Genomic DNA, 20751 nt, shown 5'->3' with positions numbered 1-20751 from the left:
GGATTGTATCACTAATTAACAAAAACATACTTTCCTTTACCACACCTTGATCTTACCAGGTTTTCTGAAGTTAGTCTGCTAACTTCAAGTCGAATACCATCATTTATGTCATTTTCCTCCCGAAATAATTTTTGTAGATGATTAATATCTTGGCTAAGGTGTTCAACTTTAAAGTTCAAACCTTCAATCTCCTTTTCGTATACTTCTTTCTGAGACTGGAAATGACTTTCCAATACTCTGTTAAAAAAAAGGAGAAAGAACATGGCAGATGTAGTACAACCTCCATGCCAGGGGTCAAGTTTAATATAAAGTGAAAACAAAGTACTGTGGTTGACACACATACATTACATCACCTGTGCATTAAAGTTACGCGTGGTATCTCAGAGGAAACACATTTCCCTGAATGACACATAAGCACTTACCTCACTGACTTAGTAAAAGTTTGTTAAAGTGATTTTAAGCTGCTCAGTCAGTCATAATGTAATGTTTGTTCATTTCTTAAACAGATATTCGGTATTGTACTGTCAAATTAGTTACTGATCTTTCAATTTACTTTCTAGATCACAAATTGGAATTATAAAAACATTGAAGAACTGAACTAACCTTGTAGCTTTTTTCAAGCCCTCATAAGCAAACCACAGTTCTCCATCCTCATTTAAGTGTTCCAAATCCTCCGTAGAGAGTCTAGAATAAAAGGCAGTATCATTAGTGTGCAGGTGAACAAAATGCATTTCTTTAGCTTTTTTAAAGAGACTTCAGAACAAAATTACCTGCTTCTTACATCTTCAACATCATAACTTTCAAGAAGCTGTTTTGCAACTTCTGACATCTTTTCTGGAAAGAAACAAGTTTATTACATGAATAGTTTTCTCTGCACATTTCAAATGAAGTTTGATTATAAAAATCAAGCCAATCTCTTCCTAAATCTACATGGTTCTTTCCTGGTACTCAGTAGATATATCTGATTTGCTACAAGAATATGATGAGAGACTCAGTTCTACTTCTGGATATACAAGGTGCACTAGAGAGGTATATACTACCAATACTTTTTTTTTTTCAAAACACATCAAACTTTCAATGCAAAGTTGTATCTTTCTCTTCTGAATCTGGACAACTGCTAGAGTTGTACAGATGATTTTTCATCTAGTGCTAGGTTACTACATTAAATGCTGCAGATACAGGTTTGCTCTATGACATTGTTAGCATTGAACAAAATGCACAACACTAGTGCTTCATATTGAGTACCTTTTCCCAAAGAGAACCAAACTTGGCAAGGTATTTAAGCATATTTGATATTTATGGATGACTGAAAGTAGGTTAAAGTAGGCTGAATGAAAGCCAGGTAACGCATTGTTTCTGTATTTTTGGGTCTCTCCAAGTTACTTGTTAAATTCTAAGTGAAGTTTAAGTTATTAATATTGATTTTTAAACACAAAGGAGGAATGACTGAAATCAGAGTTTCTCCAAAGGGATACTCCAGATCTCAGTATTCAGTGATCACTTAGCAAAACTCACCTGTTGGGTGTTTTTTTCCCCTTGCGAGTAAAGGTATGAATAGAATAAAATCCCTATGGATGTCAAAGCTAACATGGGAGAAATCAATTTAAACTGGCCTGGTTCACATTGTACTTGGCAGGTTCTCTGAATTGTCTAGTATGTAGCTTACCCCTCAATTCTCGCTTCTGTGACTGGGCCTGCTTTTCAACATCCAATTTTTGTGTCTGCAGCAGTTCAATTTCCTTTTGCAACTCAGGTATTTTCTGAATCAGACAAAAATTATAGACTGAGACAAGGAATGAAGGACAAGAGCTTAGTATCAGTTAAATCATAAATATAATTATAGTTAAGAAGTTCGTACAGTAAAAGGCTTAAATGTTTTGTGTTTAAAGCATCTGGTTCTCAGGCACCAGAACAGTAATGTGTTTGTGTCATGGAACTGACTTGGAGAAAAAAATTGACTTCACACAAAAGTATTATTTTCATGTTCAGTTCAAAAATGACATTTATAAAAAATTCCCTAAGAAACTAAAACTTTCTTGGAAGAAGGAAGAAAAAAAGACCCACATATTTAAACGTATAAATATTCAGGCACAATTATTCTTCAAAACACAAACTTACTTTTGAGAGCAATAACTTACTTATATTTTGTACATTAAAATAATGCAACATAGTGGTTTATCAAATTTTTATTAACTACAACTTCTTCTAAAAATGCAGTCAAGATAAAAAATAGTGAAGATAATCTATAAATAAAACACCCACATTCTCTACTTGCTTTATGTAGCAAAGACTCCAAAATGAAACGCATCATACTTTACCTGGGCTTGTTTTGTAAGTTGTCCTACTTCCATTTTCAGGCCATCCTGAATTACAATTTCTTGCTGAATTTGATGTTGTAACTGAGTTTTTTCTTCTTTCAGAATCTTAATTTCTCCCTTGAGCAATTCAATCTCCTTTTCATAGTCCTGCTTCTGATTTTGGAAATTTCTCTCAAGTATCCTAAACAAACCAATGAAAAGGTATTGTTATTTTCCTACATTCAGAAGTGAAAGAGCGGACTTTGGTTTTGTTTTAATTTGAAGGACATATTTCATTAAAAAAAACTCAAATGAACCACAGTTCTTGAAAACGCTATCCTATATCCCCAGAATCCATCTACAGAATGGATGATAATGGGATGAGAATGTCCCTGGATTTCCCTACATTCAATTCAGATATTGAGACTGAATTCAAGGCTGAGGTTTTTTCCAGCTAAAGGCTAATCCTCTAACTCTTTGAGAGGTAGCCTACATGGGCAGCTTTCCACTACAGTTATGTTCAGAGTCAGCACTAAGAAAGGACATAGCAACAGAAAGCCGTGTCCTTCTCAGTGAAACTTTGTAAGCGGCTTTCTATTTTCTACTAGTCCCTGCTGGAATGAACTGGCTTCCAACATAATAAAACTAATGGGCAAAACAGAAAACCTAGCACAGAAGTCCTCTTAGTATAGTCCGAATTTATTTGCAGCTGAAATCAGACTAAGCTGAAACACCACACAGCTTCCAACCCTCAGGAACAGTGACTGACTGCAATCTTCACACTTCAGAGAACAGCATTTATTTGGTACCTGAAGTTCTCTTGTCTTATACTGCAAGAGCCTTACTGGGAAATAAACATTCAATCTGAGAAAAGCATGCTGCAAACCTTTTATTGCTAAATAATAGGATTTTTAATAATGCAAATGAAATACCAAAGTGTGTGTGTGGGGGTATTCCCCTATATTTTTAGCCAAATGTCCTTTAAAACCACTGCCTTTCCTTCAAGCCGAATCTTTCAATCCTGTCCTTTGATAGTCAATTCACAGGAATTTTCACTGGTATGGCCATCAGCTGCTCTCCCAGCCCTGACTGAACTCTGAGGGTATGTCCAAAGAAAGCATTATGATCAGGGCTGCCTTTCAGTTTTCAGAAAGACACATGGAAAGACAGGAAACTGTAAAAGCAAGAACAGTCTCAAGTCTACAATATCATTTCCTGCATGTGACTGACCCACAAGCATGTGCTTTTCCTCAGCTGTACATGAAGTACTTCACTACTTGCCCTACTGTCCAAGAACACTGACAGATTCATAAGTGGTGTGAGCATGATACATTTACAGCAGGAAAAAGAAAAGGAAGGGGAAGAGAAAAAATGAATTCTGTTTCAAAGCAATGAAATTCAGATTCCATACATTCTCTGATTTTCTTCTTTTTGTACATCATTGAAGAGTTGCTTCGTGAGGTCATCCATTTTCTCTGTCAAAAAATATTTCAACATTTCAAAGACCTTCATGCAATTATGTGCATTTATTAAAACAGTATGACCACAATGAGAACTTTCATTTTAATTAAATTTGGTTTTAAGCAATCCTTAACATATTTTAAGGCTGAAATTACTCTCTCAAGTGCCAAGAATTATCACAGTAAATTTTACAAGTAATGCTAAAGAATAAAAAGATTCTGAAACAGCAAAGTGTTATTCATCTAACGTATATTTGATCTTGTGCTGCCTGTGTCTTTTGAAATTAGATTAATAAAGCAATATATTAAAGGAGTCAGGGACAAAATAACACTTTGAAGGAATGCACGTGCATGAGACAGGAAACATAACAAGAGAGCTTTTGCTACCGAAAGAACAAATTTAATTTAATTATTAAATTAAAAGCATTTGTACTACATATTCTAAGCAAGACAAGCTTAGGAACCACTTGTAATTTACTGTAAATTCAGAAGTTATATTCCTTTTATTAGAACAAAAGTCATTTACCTTTGCTGAAAACCTGACTTTACACTTTGCCCCACAATAACTTTTATAACTCTTTTAAAACTCCTTTTAGTTATTGTACCTTTCATTTCCTCAGTTTTTTCTTGGAGTTTTATTTCTAAGGTCTCCTTCTGTTCTTGTAATTCTTTATTCAGATTCTCAAGTTTTAATATTTTCTGTACATAGAAAAAGTAAGCATAATATACAAATTACAAAGGAGGAAGAAATAGGTTGCAGAAGGTCTTACACTTTAACAAGCACATATGGATTCCCTTCGTCCCCTATCACCCCCCAAAAGTGAAATTATTTAGTAGCTCTCGAATCACGCATTTGATAAATCCAGTAACTGAAAAGATAATTTAAACTAAAATAAAAGCACACAGATGTCAATTAAAACTTACCTGTTCACTGTCCTCTTTATATTTTTTCCCTTTCTCTTCATATGTTCTCTTTTGAGCAGTTAACTTTTCAAGATCTAACTCAAGTTTTTGAATTGTATCCATGTCATTCATGTGAGTTGAAGCGAGATTGGTCAATCGTTCCAGCAAACCATGATTTTCCCTACTCTACAATGAGGAAGACAGGTTGAAAGAAATCAGAAAAAAGCACACCTGAAACTGTTAAGTAGAATTCTGAAGGAAGCACCTGATGTATTTCTGCTCACTATCCCATATCAGTCATGATTATTTCAGCCAAGGATTGTTTACATCAATTAGATTAAAGCTACCATATTAAAGATGATTTGGATGGTATGGCTCTCAAAAATAAACTGCAAATAAACAGACATGTTATGGAATTCCAAAAAGTTACTAAGTATGTAGCACCAGAGCAGCACCCCACACATCTTCATCCAAATACAAGTAATTCCATCCAAAGATTGGACACACTACCCAAGAAACAGGAAAAAAATGTTCTCAGATTCTGCAAGATTCCGATTGCAGACTCTTCTCATTGGCACAACTAATCCAAAAATATAAGGCAACCCTGGATAATTCTTCCTGCCCTGGATGTAGGAAGAATACTAGTGGCTTATTGCAAAGGACTCTATCCCTGACATATTCTCCTGTCTTGTCAAGTATGGATATTGTAATTCACGTAAGCCTCTATTCAACATGAGAACTCTGAATAAAAGAGATATCATAAAGAAATTAGTACAAATAAACTGACTGGTGTCCCTCACCTGCTCTTCTATCTTTTTCTGCAGCTGCTGAACTCTGTATGAAAGCTGGATATTCAATACAAACCGCCGAATATTCTGAAATCTGCGTCTGGCAAGCCATGCACGGGCATATTTCTGAAGGATCACAGCCTTGTGTTCTTGAAGCATCTTTAAAATAAAATATTAACATCCGTCTGTAATTATTTATGCCTCAATCAGCATCAATTACAACACTCTGTGAATCTGCATACACTGGGAAGGACAATGCTTCTCATGGAAGTATCACAGTACTGAAATACCTGAAACACATTTGAACAACTATAGTAAACACACTAAATGATCTGCATCAAGTATAAATCAGAGCTCCTGGTAGCTCAGATATTAGATCTAATCTACCGTGTATCAGCATTTTTAACGTAACAATATAAAAACAGAGTAGCAGACATGGGAACCAGACATGCAAAAGATAAAGTATTAGGGATCATTGCCCTTGTCTCTGGTCTTTCTTATATACCAATAGCTGTTTCCAGTTACTGAAATAAAATTTTTGAAAGGCTGTACCTTCCGATATTTTTTTCTTGCTAGAAATCCTCTTGTATAAGCTTGAATTGTTACAGCAGCCACATGGATGAGCTGGCAGAGTCTACGGACCAGGTAACCCCGACAGTATTTCTGAATAATTATAGCTGCCCAGGTTTCCTTCAGATTTCTTGCAGTTATAGCTTGCCTTAATTCAAAAGACAATAAAGTTTACTTAGGTCACATTAGATTTCTCATGTTCATTCCCTCAGTCAGCCAAATCACATACACACAAAAGATATGAAAACAGGCATCCACTATCTAAACCACAGCTTTTTCTTCAATCAAAGTGAAAGAGAGGGAATTATCCACAATCTTTGAAATCTGTTCCACAAGCAAATGTTCTGATGGTCTCTTTCTGTAAATTTCAAAGCCTACACAGAGCCAACTTCCTCTCAGCGTGCTCTCTGAATGACTGATGCCACTTCTCTGCTGCACAGGTCCTTGTAATAATTTGTACACACTAATTTGTAGACCCTTGTAAATTGCTTTTCCTTTCTGCTACCTGACTTCTTCTCTGGCTCTGAAGTTAAGCAGTAAGTGCAAGCCAACAACCAGGCCACGCATCATTAGCTAATGACTGTGCTTACAGGTAGACAGGCCTCTCAGGAATCTGGCAGACAACATCTGAAATCTGCCAGAGTACTTTCTTCACATAAGCTGAACAACTTGAACATTTTCAAGTCCATAATTACAATCAAGAGGAAATGGAAATACAATCTAAATTGCTCTTTTGCAAAAATTACACTTCCAAATCAGTGCTGGGCATGAATTAACCTTCCACATCCCCTCAGGCATGCCCTAACAGCAAGTTCATTTATCAGCCTCAAGTACCGCACAGTCCGCTGCCCCCGGAAATACTGCTGGATTGTAACAGCTGCTTGTTTTATGCGCAGGAATTGCTTCCGCTGCAGCCAGCCTCGAACACTCTTTTGGATCGTGATGCACGCGTGTCTCAATTTATCCGATCGCAGTTTTTCCAAGTAAGCAACCTGTCCTGCTCTGAAGAAAATTTTTGTTCTCCCAAACTGATACTGGTTATGATCCTGGAAAAGAAAACAATATGTATATTAGGTTTTTAGTTTATTATTGTAGACCAGACACTCCCTTCCTTTTACAAGTTGTCACTTCTGTCCAGTTCCTCTGAAATGACATGATCTTGCCAAATAAGAATATCTTCTCTGCCTTCTTTGTAGATAGCAGTATACAGGGAGAAAATCCACTTAGCAGGAAAGAACCACAGAATTACATCCAGAAATTGCACCCTAGTGATTTCAAATTAGAGGGAGGATCTGGACTTACGACCAAGGCCTTGAAAGCAAACTCTTCACCTCCTCCTACAGATCTGGTTCCTTGGGCACAACATTACTTTCTGGTGCCTGCATCTGGCCTTGAATCAGCGAGCTGTGTGAGCAGAACCTCAGGGGAGAAGCTGCTTTTAAGCTCAGACTCTCACCCTTGGCCTGTGCCAGAGCCATGTGGCAAGTACACTTGTGTTTGGTCTTATACATCCCTGAACTGAACTCGGTCTGGACACACCGACTTGAATCACTGGCTTGACTCGGTCCAGCCTGTCAGGACAGACTTGTCTAGCAAACAGGAGCAACATGCAAAATAGCACACTTTCAGAACAGCTCCCCAATATGCTACATTCCACCATCAAAAGCCCTCTTGTGTGCATAAACTTCTAATACTTGACAAATGTACACAATTTACTGTTCGCTGGTTTATAAGTAGAATATCTTCCATTTTACAAGTGAAGATATTAAGCACAGAGAGTTTAAATCATCTGTCTACAGCCACATCACGACCATGTCACAACACAAGATTACTGACTTGCAAGCCCATGTGCAACACACGAAATCAGGAAAGACAGAATAATGTAAATATCTTTCCTATTTGAGGAGTGAGATACTACTCTTGGTGAAAGAGACCTTTTATTAATAACCCCTGCTATAATACACAATGGGCCAGTGCACACAAACTAACCTGGATTAGCCGCTGCAAAACAATCTTGCAAATCTGCTTCTTATCATTTAGGGAGAGTTCCTGCTGTGTCATAAGGATGCTGTAACGGCTGAAAAACTCAATATAAGTCCACCTGGAAAATAAAAAGGTAGCAAAGGCAATTAATTTAAGAGACACCTAAGTATTTTTTGACATACGGAGGCCCCCCGCTATCCCTACCTGGATGGGTAGCTCTGTGCACTAATTCGAATAGTTTCCAAAACACCACATGCTCGCAGCTGCTGAGTCACTCTTTTTGAATCAAACCTAAAAAAGCAGAGTTATATTTTACTTTTTTGCTGGCGTTGGCATGCTATAATAATTATAACTGTTCTACTAGCTGGATTTCTATTTCTGCCCATAGGATGCAGGGTTTCCTACTTTTTATATGGTGTCTTACTTGTTTTTTTTAATATGTGATAAGGAGGTCTAGGTTTTCTTTTCCTGCCTCAAAACAGAAGGAAGGCCGTATTTGTTTTTCTCTCACGGAAAGTCCTGTTTCTTTTCAATATTAACTGTGAAAGCTTGTCTCACCAAGTGGCAAAGAATCATGCCTCTCTCAGCGCAAAATGCACACATAAATAAATTCCCTCAGCAGTCTATTGGGAAATAACTCTCTCTAGCACTCTTTAGTACTCTCTAGCACACTGATTATGAATACAGCAGGATTTACCCATTTCAAGAAAAAGGGCTAACACGTTTAAAAAAATTTATTTAGAATCTAAATTTGCCTCTTCCCTCCTACTCAGATATGACAAAAGCTTTTATTTCATTTGTCATCACACTACCTTCCAGCTAAAAGCTGTATAATTGAAACTAGATACCACAGGTCTGCCCACAAACCAGACCAATAGCTGCATCAAGGTTAACTCCTGCACACTATTCGTGGTTATCAAGCTAGACATAGGAATGACACAAAACTATCTGGCATATATGATTGTATTATAACATTAAAGTGATAAAAACTGTGGGGAAAAAGGCAAGGCTATGTTCAACACTGCTCATACCTTTCTGACTTCTAAAGTTCCTCTAAATATTTCTGTAGACAACAAGGAAGTTCACAAAGAAAACTGCAATGGCTTTTATTCCTTAAATATGAACTGGTGCCAATCCACACTGTACAAGAGCAAACACACCTAAACAAAACATCCAGCAACTTAAATCAAAGGTGGGCAACCTTTTGCCTAAAAATGTTATGACAAATACACTAATATCAGACTTGGAAAAATTTTAGAATAAAGAATTTTCAAGATTTTTAGTAACTACTGCTGAACGATTCTGTTTTTATAACAAGACGGTATTTTTTTATTTCAGAAAGGTGTCTTGAAAGGAAAAATATGTTCTGCGTGGGAAGTTGTTCAACAATAAGAATTTAGCTTTCTGACATATAGCTCCTGCGAAATAGAAAAATATTCTTTTAATGTTAAAGGTAATGTAACAGCTCAACACCACTAACATACTTACTCAAAAGGCAACTTCTCATCATTTGGCTTTATGCATCGTACATAATGAGGGGTGGTTGCATTGAGTGTCACCATAAGTAAAGACAAAGAACTCCGGAACTAGAAAATATCAGACAGAACAGTTTTGCTAATGAAACATTCACAGCTAAGGGAAAAAATCAAATCTTAATTTTTTAATTCTTTGTTAGGTTTTGGCTGGACATTGGGAGATTTTCTTACTGTTTACATCTTAAACACTGGAAATTTAATAGTCTCCTAAACACACCTACTTATACCCAGACCCGGAGCACTGCACTGTGGCCAGCTCTTGCTGTACTGAAAACTGGACCATCCACCGTGGTCAGTAACAGAACACAGCACCACAGCCTCAGACTGCACTTCCCTGAAAGCACAAGCATCACAGAACAGCACCTTTATGTAGTACCTTATTGCCAACAGTCATCCGGAGCTGTTTGTTAGGTGACTTGATAACAGGTCTGGCAGATTTGATGTTTATAGTTGAACTGAAAGGTGAAACGGACTCTGGATTGTCTTGAAAAAAATTTGCACACAGATGAAACTAAAAGTGTGGTGAAAGAATCACAGTTAAAATACTCTGTAAGACCATTTAAATACATACATTTTTTACAGTAACATAAAATGCAAACCCCATCCATGTTAATGCTTAGTCTCAAGGCTGTGGACTTGAAAGGGAGAGGGCCTTCAAGCAGATGGGAAGTGGCAGGCACATATAAGACATCTGATGTTTTCCCTGCCCTGGCATTCTCTTAATCTCTTTTGAAGAATAAACAAAGGCAGCTGTTAACGATAAGTCACCTATCAGAGCTACATGCAATGACTACAGAAAAAAAAATAATTAAGTGAATTGTTCAGTTTCAAGGATTCCGAAATGCTGTTCAAGGGAGATACTGAGAAAACAGAAAATACTAACATAACTAGCAAAGTAAATGCACAGATATGAAAAAGCTGAATAGTGTGTTTTTCCATCTCGTATGTTATTTTGACAGTAAAAATACACACTTATAGAATATTAATAAAAATTATTAATAAACTAATTGATTTGACCTATTAAAAATATTTATATTAGAAAAAAATCTTTTAAAATCAGATCTGAATAAATTCCAGTAAAATCAGGTATTCAGAAAATTAATCATTACTGTTTGTTCACAAACCTTGCTCTCTTTCAAGATTTCAATCAATACTTCATGTACTGTATCCCTGTTTTTTTCCAGAAATCCTTCACATTTATATTCTACCTGTGCAAATGGGTAAAATTATTAACTTTTCAGCAATACATGAACAGTTAACAAAACAGTTAATTTTTACTCTCTAAGCCAACAGGTCTTTATTAGTCTTAAACATGATGGCTGAAACTCTGCTTTTACCAGTTTCATTATGGCAAGCATACATACACGCATACTGCAAATTTAGAAGCAGGGCAAACTGTCAGAATCCACCATCAAATGCAATTTCCTTCTGCTCTCATTAGGAATTTCTTTCCTCCTCTCTTCATTATTCCACAATTTCAAATCAAAATACCAAAAAAGGCATACTACATTTGAAATAGTGTGTACAGACTACAGTCTCAACTATTTTATTTATACACTGCACTCTTTTGCTGCCTCTTTGTATCTTGATGATTTATTTTTATACTCCCAAATTCATTATCTTAAGCACTTCTTATGTTTAAATAGCAAGTTTGGGCAGTATTACCAATAAACAAATAGCACTACGTACCAAATATAGATTTTATACAAGTTCCAAATGTGTGGTTACTATTTCCTCTATTTTGTAAGTTTATTTCTTTTCTGAATGAGCTACTGTTAGAAACAAGGAGAAATAATACTGGATTGTTTACTTCTAAGTAACTGGTACTACCTTATCAGCAAAGTGTTGAATGATGAAAGATGTGTTTGACATCCTCGGCTTTTCAAAGAGTGCATTTTTATTGACGAAATTATTATATAGCTTTTGAAGCCAGTTTTCATCTGTTCCATGAGGTAACTGTAAAAATGAGAAGGGCAATCTCTTTAACAGAACTCTGCTGGACTGCTAAAAACAACAAAACTGCTTACTATCAATAAATCAAAGTCTGAATAATGCATCATCAGTTATTAATAACAACCATTTTTTGTCTTTTCAGAATAGCGGCTCCCTGTAGCAAATCATTCTAAGAAAGAAGGTCATATTAATGTTAGTTAGAGTTAATCCTCCGATGACCCATAAATCATTTTGTCCTGAGAGGATGCAATCTGCTCTCTGATCCCTGAGAATGCTAATGAGCAGAACAACAGATAGACTAATGAGTTAAGGAATATTCCCTAATTTCCCCCTTATTACTCCATGGTTTGGATTCTGAGAAGTATGATCTGCCAATATCATCAAAGCACCTTTTAAAGATCATTTTAAGAGCTCTCACCTCTCCCTGCCCAGTTCTTCACTGACAGAGCTACTTCAATAGCTTCGGAAGCCTAAGGGAACTACACATATATAGAAGAATAAAATATAGATTCAGGAATTACTACAGTCAGGAGAGAAGCACAGAGAAAAAAACAGTAAGACAAAAAAAGAAAAAGCAAAGATGTATGCTTGATGCATTCAACAATAATTTATCTAAAAGGAAAGGAAGACAAGTTTTTTTGTACCAGGTTAGTGATTTGTGCAATAACTGAATTGTAGAAATACTGGTGGAAGAGACCCTTGGAGACTGAGTAGGCCAAATTCCTGCTTGGAGCAAGGCTACTGTCAACACTAGATCAAGCTTCTGTTTCAACTCAAATCCAAAAAGTATCCAAGGTTGGGGATCCCCCTGTGCCTCTGCTTTACATGTTCTAGTACTGAGCTACCCTCACACTGAAGAAATCTAGTTGCTGGGTTAAATTCTAGATAAGAATCTGGTTTTAGGTTATTCATTTTACAAGACAAAAATAGACTTAAGTGGCTTACAATAAAAAGTACCAGAGGGCAAACAATAATGTTCCTTTTATGAGGAAAATGCTCTACTTCCCATTTAACAAGAACAAAATACAGATTAACCCACAAGCTTTTTCATGAGCTCATAAATATAAGAATTTTTAAATTACCAAGCACTCTTCATCCAGAAGTTCTAAAATTCCCATTTTAGCTTCAATAAGGTCAATGACAGGCTGGTTGTCATAGAAGTCTATTAAAGTCCATGGGATATCTTCCTTCATATATTCTTCTTGTTCAAGTTTAAAGACATGCTAGATATGTGAAAATTATAAAAATGTAGGGTTAATATTATGGAAGCAAATCTATACACTGTGTGCATGTTTGTGATTGCATATATAAGATAGAAACAAAATATTTATGCATTTTATAGTATAGTGTACGCCTTTCTTGTAAGAAAACAAAATCATAAATTTTCATTTTATATTTATGTGTGCATGTGTATGTATGTATATATATAAAAATAAAATATTTTTATCTATTACTGGACAGCCATTATCCAGAAATATTCGCTACTCAAATACAAATATATTTGCTATTATCCATCACTGACAATTTCAAAACTGAATCAAAATAAGATAAAGAACTACAACAAATAAAAGAACATACCAGGTTAAACTGCTGCTGCAGTTTTTCATTAGCATAATTGATGCAAAATTGTTCAAAACTGTTCACATCAAAGGTTTCAAAGCTGAAACACATTGAATAAGAAAAAAAACAATCAGGTGATGAAACAGTATTGGAGAAAAAAAAAAATCCCTTGACTTAAATACAAATGATAGTATCCTTGTAAGACTTTGGAGCTACCCTAATATTTCTAAGAAAATTAAATAGTCATAAGACTAACGAAGATGCTAAGGCATTTCAAAACTTCCCTAGATGTTAACATTACCAAACATAACAGAGCCAAAAAAATCCAGAGTTATATCTAGAAGTATCACATCAAAAGTCAAGTTTAAACCTCAATCACAAAAAATACTAATATTTATATATTTGTTTCCAGAGATATTCTTACCCATAAATGTCCAAAACACCAATAAAAGTATGTTGTTTGCCAGGGAACTGCAAAGCTTGGTTAATTCTTTCCACAATAAAGTCAAATAAATGAGAATAGATCTTCTTTGCCAGAGCATCCCTTGCATTAACAGCCTGAGTTCTTGTCATTGGCTTTATTACAGTCTCTGAGGTAGTGATAATCTTTCGGTGGCACAGCCATTGTGCCATTTTGTCACAATTTAAATCCAAAAGTTCACAGAATATATTGAGATGTTTATCTTCCAGCTTCAAAGAAGATAAATAAATATTATTAGATTACATTTAATACTTTAACTGTTGTCTAGACAGTGAGATCCTGGCACTGCTGACATCAAACAATGACTTCTGTTTTCAGATAGACAAGAGGCTCTGTTCACTTCTTCATTTGGCAAAATATCAGAAGCTAAAGCAAGTAATAATGGGTAGAGCTCCTTATATAGGAGAGAAAAACTTAGTTCAGATGACATGCTTTGGATTAAGACATTGAAAGAAAAAGTTACTTTAGCCTATGTTTAGGTGTCCGTGCATTTTAGACTTGCATAATCTGCTGAGACACATTCTGAGCAGCTTTGACAACGCCCTGTTTCCTGTATCCTGCAGGCAGTCCCAAATGGCTTTTCCAATGGGGCTCTCCTAGCCACATTTTGCCTTTTGTTCAGACTTTCTGAACTTGGGCACAAACCACGATTCACATAAACACTCTCTCTGATTCTATACAGATGAAGATGGAGAAATCTCTCAAGTGTAGTGTACCAGATGTAATGCTGCTCTGAGCCCCAGATACGAGGAAAACTATTACGAAAGGACTAGAATATAGAATATAAAAGAAAATGCTGGTATGTGAATGAACTGCTTCCTTACACTGATGGATGACCTGTCATCTCCAACAGCTGTTATTCCCACGTTGCCTAAGTGTAGGATTGCTGCCAGCATTTTAAAAATATCCATCTGAAAATCCGCCTTCAGGCCTAAAAAAACAATTCTTGATTATTTCAAATACTCAGAAACAGTACAATTAATTAAAATAGCACAATGCTGGATTACTTGCTTTGTTGTATAGTCAAGAATTGTATAGCATCTCTGCAGACCTTTACACAAAGCCTTGGTTCTGCTTACTTTCTACCTGTCTGATCAGATGAAAGATTAGGCATAAATTCCTGTACCTCCTCAAGCACCAGCTCAAGTCTGATTTGGCTTTCACATAAGCCATACAGGGGCAAAGAAGCTTTCAATTCCACTTTTGTCACAGCATGTTAGCTTAAGGGCCAAGAAGACTCCAGCCTCTAGTGATTCTGACCATTAACAATGAACACAAATTGCTAACAGCCTAGTACTTCAAAAATTGCTCTTGCCCAGTACTTTAAAAACAGACCAACAGTGCAACACATAAGCTTCAAAGGCAACTATTTTGGTAGTTACTACTAATATTTTGAACACTTGAGAAACAATCCACGTTTGCCGACTTCAGAAAAAAAATAATTTTTAAATCCATTGAGTAGGTATTCCCAAGAATTTACCCAGTAAGCCAAATGTCTTCTGAGTCTCCATCATATTTTCTCTGTCATCAACTCCTTCTATTTCTGTGCAGCCACCCATTCTTGTGTAGTTGAATTCTTCTGCGCTTCCTACAGATAAAAAGCAAAACTTGTAATGCTAGAAAATTTGGGACTGGGGACAGCTGCTTGATAAAGACTCTTGTAACACCAGAAAATTGAAGATGCTGTCAGATGACTACTCTGTAACAATGAGCTGGAGGTCCTCTTTTTCTGAGAGACATCTATGTGCCTAACAGTTAAACTGGCATGAATTAGTATTCATAATTCCTAGCAATCTTAATAGTTGATGTAATAAACAAACAGGAATGAAGACTGAGTAAACAAATACCCAAGGTCTGCTTGTCCCAGATGGCATTAAAGCTCCTCTGGAGATGAATGAGTCAAGCCCCCTAAACTGTCATTATGGCATCTGTCACTACAGAAATATTAGAATAAGATTTTCAAAGACAATTATGCACTTGATCATGCAGTATTCAAGTTACTAGGGATTTGATACCAAGTTCTACACAAGCAGGATTAATAGCTAAGTGACTTAAAAATGCAAGTCCTCTTGTAAGTCTGTGAGATTAATGCTGCAAAGCACTTAAATCCTAGCACTTGAAAATCCAATCTTCAAAATACCGCAATGCAAAAATTAAAAGTAAGTTATTTTCTTGAGACCTACCTAATTTCAGATGCTTAAATTCAGGTTGCACAGCAGATGCACACAACTGATAAAATATGTGGTAGTTTCTCTCATTCTCTGACTGTAAATTAAAACAAAGAATACCATTACAGACAGGAAAAAAAAAAAAAAAAAGGACAAAACCCAAACCAACATTCAAACAGAAAAACATTCGATAATCAACACTGCTGCAAAGAGATGATACCTGAAGGCTAAATTCTGCTGCAACATTGTTTGGCAAAGAAACTGCCCAATATTAAAATGGCATATCTTAGACTTCAACAAGAGCTTTGAAAGTGATTAATTCAAGAACACCTTATTTCCATCACCAATATGCTGAGTTCTTTCCACAAGGCTGTTACTCTAATAATTTCTTCAGCCTGAACAACCACCTACTAATAAGGACTGACAAATACTGGAATGGACAACTGTGCAGGAGTGCCAACTCTAATACCCTGTGGTCACTCAGAAAACTATTCTAACCCCTCCGTCAGGCGGCAGATATATAGAAGTATTTTTAATAGTACTTATAAAGTTACAACACTACTAAAAAGGAAAACTTTGTTAAAATAGTTTAAAAAAAATTAAATGCTTTGTTTGGTATATTATCACAATTATGCTCTGACACTATAATGAGTCACATGCAATACACCCCGAGCTTATAAATTTTCAGTTAGTTTTTTTACTGATACTCCCTCTGCTCTATATATGCTGTTCCTTGCCAGGTACAATTGGCATGTGTTCCTATTGCGACTGAAAGTCATAGGTTTCTCAAATTCTTCTTGCATTTATCCCAGAGATTTGTCCCTGAGATATATCCTCCACTCAGTGTAAGGAAGATTAGTTTCTTATTATAAATAAGACTAGCTCCTATTAAAAAATAAATCAAATGCTAATTAGACATAATATTCAGAACTTCACATAACATTTCCTATATGAAACTAGTAAAGGACAGTACATTTTTAGCTATACTGGCATTGAGTGTTTTAAGATTTATTTTACCCACCTGAAAGACAACTCTGGATTTCTCAAGCAGGTACGTTCTCATGTTAGCTCCAATGATTTGGTAACGCTGATCAAAACTGATTTCAGTGTATTTTCCAAATCGACTGCTATTATCATTCCGCGTAGTTTTTGCATTGCCAACAGCCTACAAAAATTATAAACTTTAGAATTTGTTTTACTTGCATCTTTCATGAAAATAACTTTGTCAAAACACAACTCGACTACAAGTTCCTCAAATCAAAGGTGCTCAAGGATCAATCTAGCATTGAGCTGTGAGACTTAAACTTTGAGGCCCAAATTTGAAGATAAGTCTCAAGTCAAATAGTATAACGCTACATAAACTGAGAATTAGAGAAAATATGTTTTCCCACCAAAAGGAACGTTAATCAGTTTCTATTCCAATTAATAAAAAGAAACAACTTGTTCAATATTGTTTTCTCGTCATCTAATTAACAGGATGTGGTAAAATAAAACTCTGGAGGCAAACTAGTCCCTCCAAAGGGCCACCGGTAAATTGGGCAGAACCTGGGTGTTCCTGAAGCTGACTACCTCTTTCCACCAGTAACATTCAGAGGTTAAACCTCTAATTTAGGTATTTAACTCAGGCAGCTAAAACACCCCTGAAGATTTCAAACACAAGTTCCCAGCAGTTCTTAGAATTCTTTCCTTCATGAGTACAGACTTGAACAATACTCTCTGCAACTTACCTCAGTTATTGGATTGGATGCCAACACTTTATCCTCCACATGTGCATTGCTGCTTGACTTACTCACAGTGGCAAAGTATCTCATAGTGTATCTCGCAGACACAGTCTTTCCGGCTCCCGATTCTCCACTGACTATAATAGACTGATTTTTGTTATTTCTGAAACCAAATAATCAGACGTTTAAATCAGACGTGTCTAAAATGTGTTTATAAATGTAAGAACTATATATATGAAACAAATGTATGAAAACACAGCTGTGGTCAACTCTCTTGTCAGCTCCATCTTTCATCTGTTCTTCTCTTACTCCTCTTCAGTTGTAATCTCAAGACTGATGTCATTGCTATTCACTCAGCTAAGACAGTGTTTTGCCCCTCATCAAGAATGAAAATAGATACAAGTTCTAAAAATTCCTGAGTTGGGAATTACTCTTGCGCTAGTTAAGTTGGCCATTCAAAGGTATTCTTAATAGTCAATGGTGCACATACACAGTTAAATTACATATAACACTGACCACCATTAGACTTCTAGTACTATTTATAGACATTAAGCAACATACTGAACCTTGCCATTTGCTTGTACGCTTCTTCTGCCACAGCAAATATATGTGGATCCATGTCTCCCATGTTTTGCCCGCTATATGCATGGATAATAGCATCTCCATATATTGGCAACTGTTTATAGGGGTTTATTGCAACCAAAATTATTCCTACAACCAAGTGTACAAAACAAAAGCAAAACATAGGTTACTTCAATGAAATGCTGGTTTTCAGCAACAGTTAAACCGATACAAAGTAGCAATATTTTCTAAACTAGGCAGGAGATCCTCATCAACCAACAAGTCTATACCTATACAAACATGAGTTAACTTGAATGAGTTAAAATACACTTAAGGAAAACATTACTCACATCTTATTGCAAACTAACCCAAGATTACTATTTTTTTTAAGATTTTTTAAACCCTGCATTTCACTTTGCTTACCACTATAGGTGTAGATCAGCTTAGACTCCACAAAACGAACTTTAAGATTGTGTAGAACAGCTGGTTCATGGAGATAACTAAGTGCAGTGAGATCATTTTCACCAACAAGTATGTCAGGATTTCGTAGGGGTGGCAAAGCAGCTGGATCAACAGGGTAATTAAGTTCCTGTCAAAAAAATTACTTGAAATACCATAAAACGCACTACGTTTGCATAAACACAAATTGATCTTCTACCTTTACACAAAGTTATGGGGATGCCAGAGCCCTGTCTGATCTTGTATTTCATCAACCCCTTACAACCCGCTGAACTTAGAGCACTTGAAGATCATGAAAGTAAGAAAGACCTCTTCTTTGCTGTTCTTTAAAAAGAAAGCTACATTCTCTTTATTTACATTATTTTGTATTGAACTCTGTAAAAATGGGAAATGTGTTTAGCTCTCTGAACACATACATGTTTCAACTACAAATGAAAATGGCAGACCAGCTGCAACTGAACGAAAAGTAAACACCTGGTCAGAACTTAAGTCAGCTCTAAAACTATCTTTATTCCAACCCTTCAGTTTTCTTTACACAAAGTTTAAAACTCACTTCTGTTTCTTTCAACAAATCTGTTTATTAATATATTTAATACCTGTCTTTACAGAACAGGAATGCAGAAATACAGAAGAACTGTTTTCAAAACACTAACTCTGTAAAGAACTCACATACTAAAATTAAGAGATCTTACATAAGGCAGTAACTTTAGGGAAAAAAAGCAACAGCTGTTTTCTCCGTGAGAAATAACTATGCCTGCCTTTCACTTAAGATGAGTTTCAGTGCTTGTTTCAAAAGTGAAGTGATCTTCAAGGTATGTGTTCTATACTAATGTTATACATACAGTAGAATTGCACTCTTCACATTTGTAGGAAACAGCCATTACTACACAAATTTCACTCCGACAAAATTCTGCTCGCTGCATGGTTAGCATAAAAGAAACTATAGACAAGTCATTTAGATCCTGTAACTGCGAGTCCTATGTTTCTACATAAATATATTTCAGCAAATCCCACAAGAATTGAGGCTTTTCTCCTTACAGTTCCATCTTCTAATTGCACATGGAGAAAACGGTCTCCAGCTTTGTAGTTTTTTGTGATTTCTGCAGACTGCCAAACTTCTTCATTATCAGGAATCCAAACCCTATTGTACTACAACAGAAAAACAAGATAATAGTTAGCTCAGCTGTAATAATACCAGACTAGCATAAAAAGATAGTCTTCAAAAGTGAAGTGCAACCTAAAAGCTGAACTAGCTGCCAGGACTTTTGGGGATTGTTGTTAGCTCTGACCCTTTCACTGGGCCGTATTTTTGTGCTTTAGTTACTCTCTGTGAAAGAAAAAAAAAAAAGAGAGCAGACTCATTAATCTCAGACATGCTTGTCCTGCTCCTGTTTAGTGTGAAGTCTGCAGAACAACACAGCGTGCAGGAAGGTGAACAAGGGCCAGACTGTTGCCTGGCTCTTCAAACCCTTCAACACTGAGCAAAGAGAATAAAATGCACTTACGACAAAGCCCTGATTTCTAGGAGACTTCAAATGAGGAAGTACCAGAGAAAGCACCTCGTTTACCAGAATTTATACAGTTGCTTCCCTGAATTCAAACAGTATACTGAACTTAGAAAGCATTTTGCCACAGGCACAGCTGTATACACAAGACACACTCCGCACAGTTACCTTTCTTTTCATGGGACTGAAGTGCAACCTCCAAACAACATCCTACCCCATTCTAGGGCAAACTGGCAGGTTTCTTTTCTTTGCAAGCAGTCCGCTGGCTTAGCTGAGCTCAGTCCCAGTAAGGTACTTTAGCTCTGTCTCAGGAAGAAAACACCCTTCCTAAAACCACTTCTTTCCAATGCAAGCAGATAAACTGTAATTTTCCTTGAGGTATTTGAAGAATTGAGACAACAGAATTACCTCTAGCCCTCTGAAGCATAAATGTTTTAATGTAAATTACGCTGTTCAAACCATCTAGTTCTCCTATGCTGAAGTTAAAATGCTGAAGCATTAGCAACATCTTTAAATGTTCTGCCCTAGAAGCCACAGGAAACACCCAAGAAGCTATAGGAAACAGTATTCCTTGAAAGGACATAACACAGCTGGCAACCTCAGTAAATACATCATTCTTCAATGATGTAGAGTGTGCTCTTCTGGTCCTGCCAGGGTTTAACAAATTGGCATCCCTAAAAATCTTCCTGATGCATCAACTATGCATTAACAGACACTGGTTTATTAACAGGGAAATCACTTCTGTTCAGGGATTTGCAGTTTGAGATTAGTTCTGATGTTCCTTAAACCTTGGTACATGGCATTTTT

The 20751-nt window shown here is 36.2% G+C and overlaps 1 protein-coding gene across 1 annotated transcript in view; it reads right to left on the bottom strand.

Moving 5' to 3' along the window:
- Positions 1-20751, bottom strand: part of MYO5C (myosin VC) — a 35473-nt gene that overhangs the window by 12347 nt on the left and 2375 nt on the right. The window contains exons 2-29 of the mRNA XM_014944787.1: positions 19478-19588; positions 18404-18569; positions 17986-18130; positions 17426-17582; positions 16720-16863; positions 15714-15795; positions 15011-15118; positions 14355-14461; positions 13474-13739; positions 13068-13149; positions 12572-12712; positions 11367-11492; positions 10661-10744; positions 9913-10047; positions 9490-9587; positions 8206-8292; positions 8008-8119; positions 6853-7064; positions 6001-6166; positions 5461-5607; positions 4682-4846; positions 4363-4456; positions 3709-3772; positions 2319-2499; positions 1667-1760; positions 771-834; positions 604-684; positions 57-237 (exon numbers count right to left, since the gene is read on the bottom strand). Coding sequence (XP_014800273.1) covers positions 57-237; positions 604-684; positions 771-834; positions 1667-1760; positions 2319-2499; positions 3709-3772; positions 4363-4456; positions 4682-4846; positions 5461-5607; positions 6001-6166; positions 6853-7064; positions 8008-8119; positions 8206-8292; positions 9490-9587; positions 9913-10047; positions 10661-10744; positions 11367-11492; positions 12572-12712; positions 13068-13149; positions 13474-13739; positions 14355-14461; positions 15011-15118; positions 15714-15795; positions 16720-16863; positions 17426-17582; positions 17986-18130; positions 18404-18569; positions 19478-19588 — 3600 coding nt within the window. The remainder of the gene's footprint in view (positions 1-56; positions 238-603; positions 685-770; positions 835-1666; positions 1761-2318; positions 2500-3708; positions 3773-4362; positions 4457-4681; positions 4847-5460; positions 5608-6000; positions 6167-6852; positions 7065-8007; positions 8120-8205; positions 8293-9489; positions 9588-9912; positions 10048-10660; positions 10745-11366; positions 11493-12571; positions 12713-13067; positions 13150-13473; positions 13740-14354; positions 14462-15010; positions 15119-15713; positions 15796-16719; positions 16864-17425; positions 17583-17985; positions 18131-18403; positions 18570-19477; positions 19589-20751) is intronic.

This window comes from Calidris pugnax, unplaced genomic scaffold (genome assembly GCF_001431845.1).
Source record: "Calidris pugnax isolate Ruff unplaced genomic scaffold, ASM143184v1 scaffold70, whole genome shotgun sequence".
Taxonomy (NCBI): domain Eukaryota; kingdom Metazoa; phylum Chordata; class Aves; order Charadriiformes; family Scolopacidae; genus Calidris; species Calidris pugnax.
This window is presented reverse-complemented; position numbering and strand designations above follow the sequence as displayed.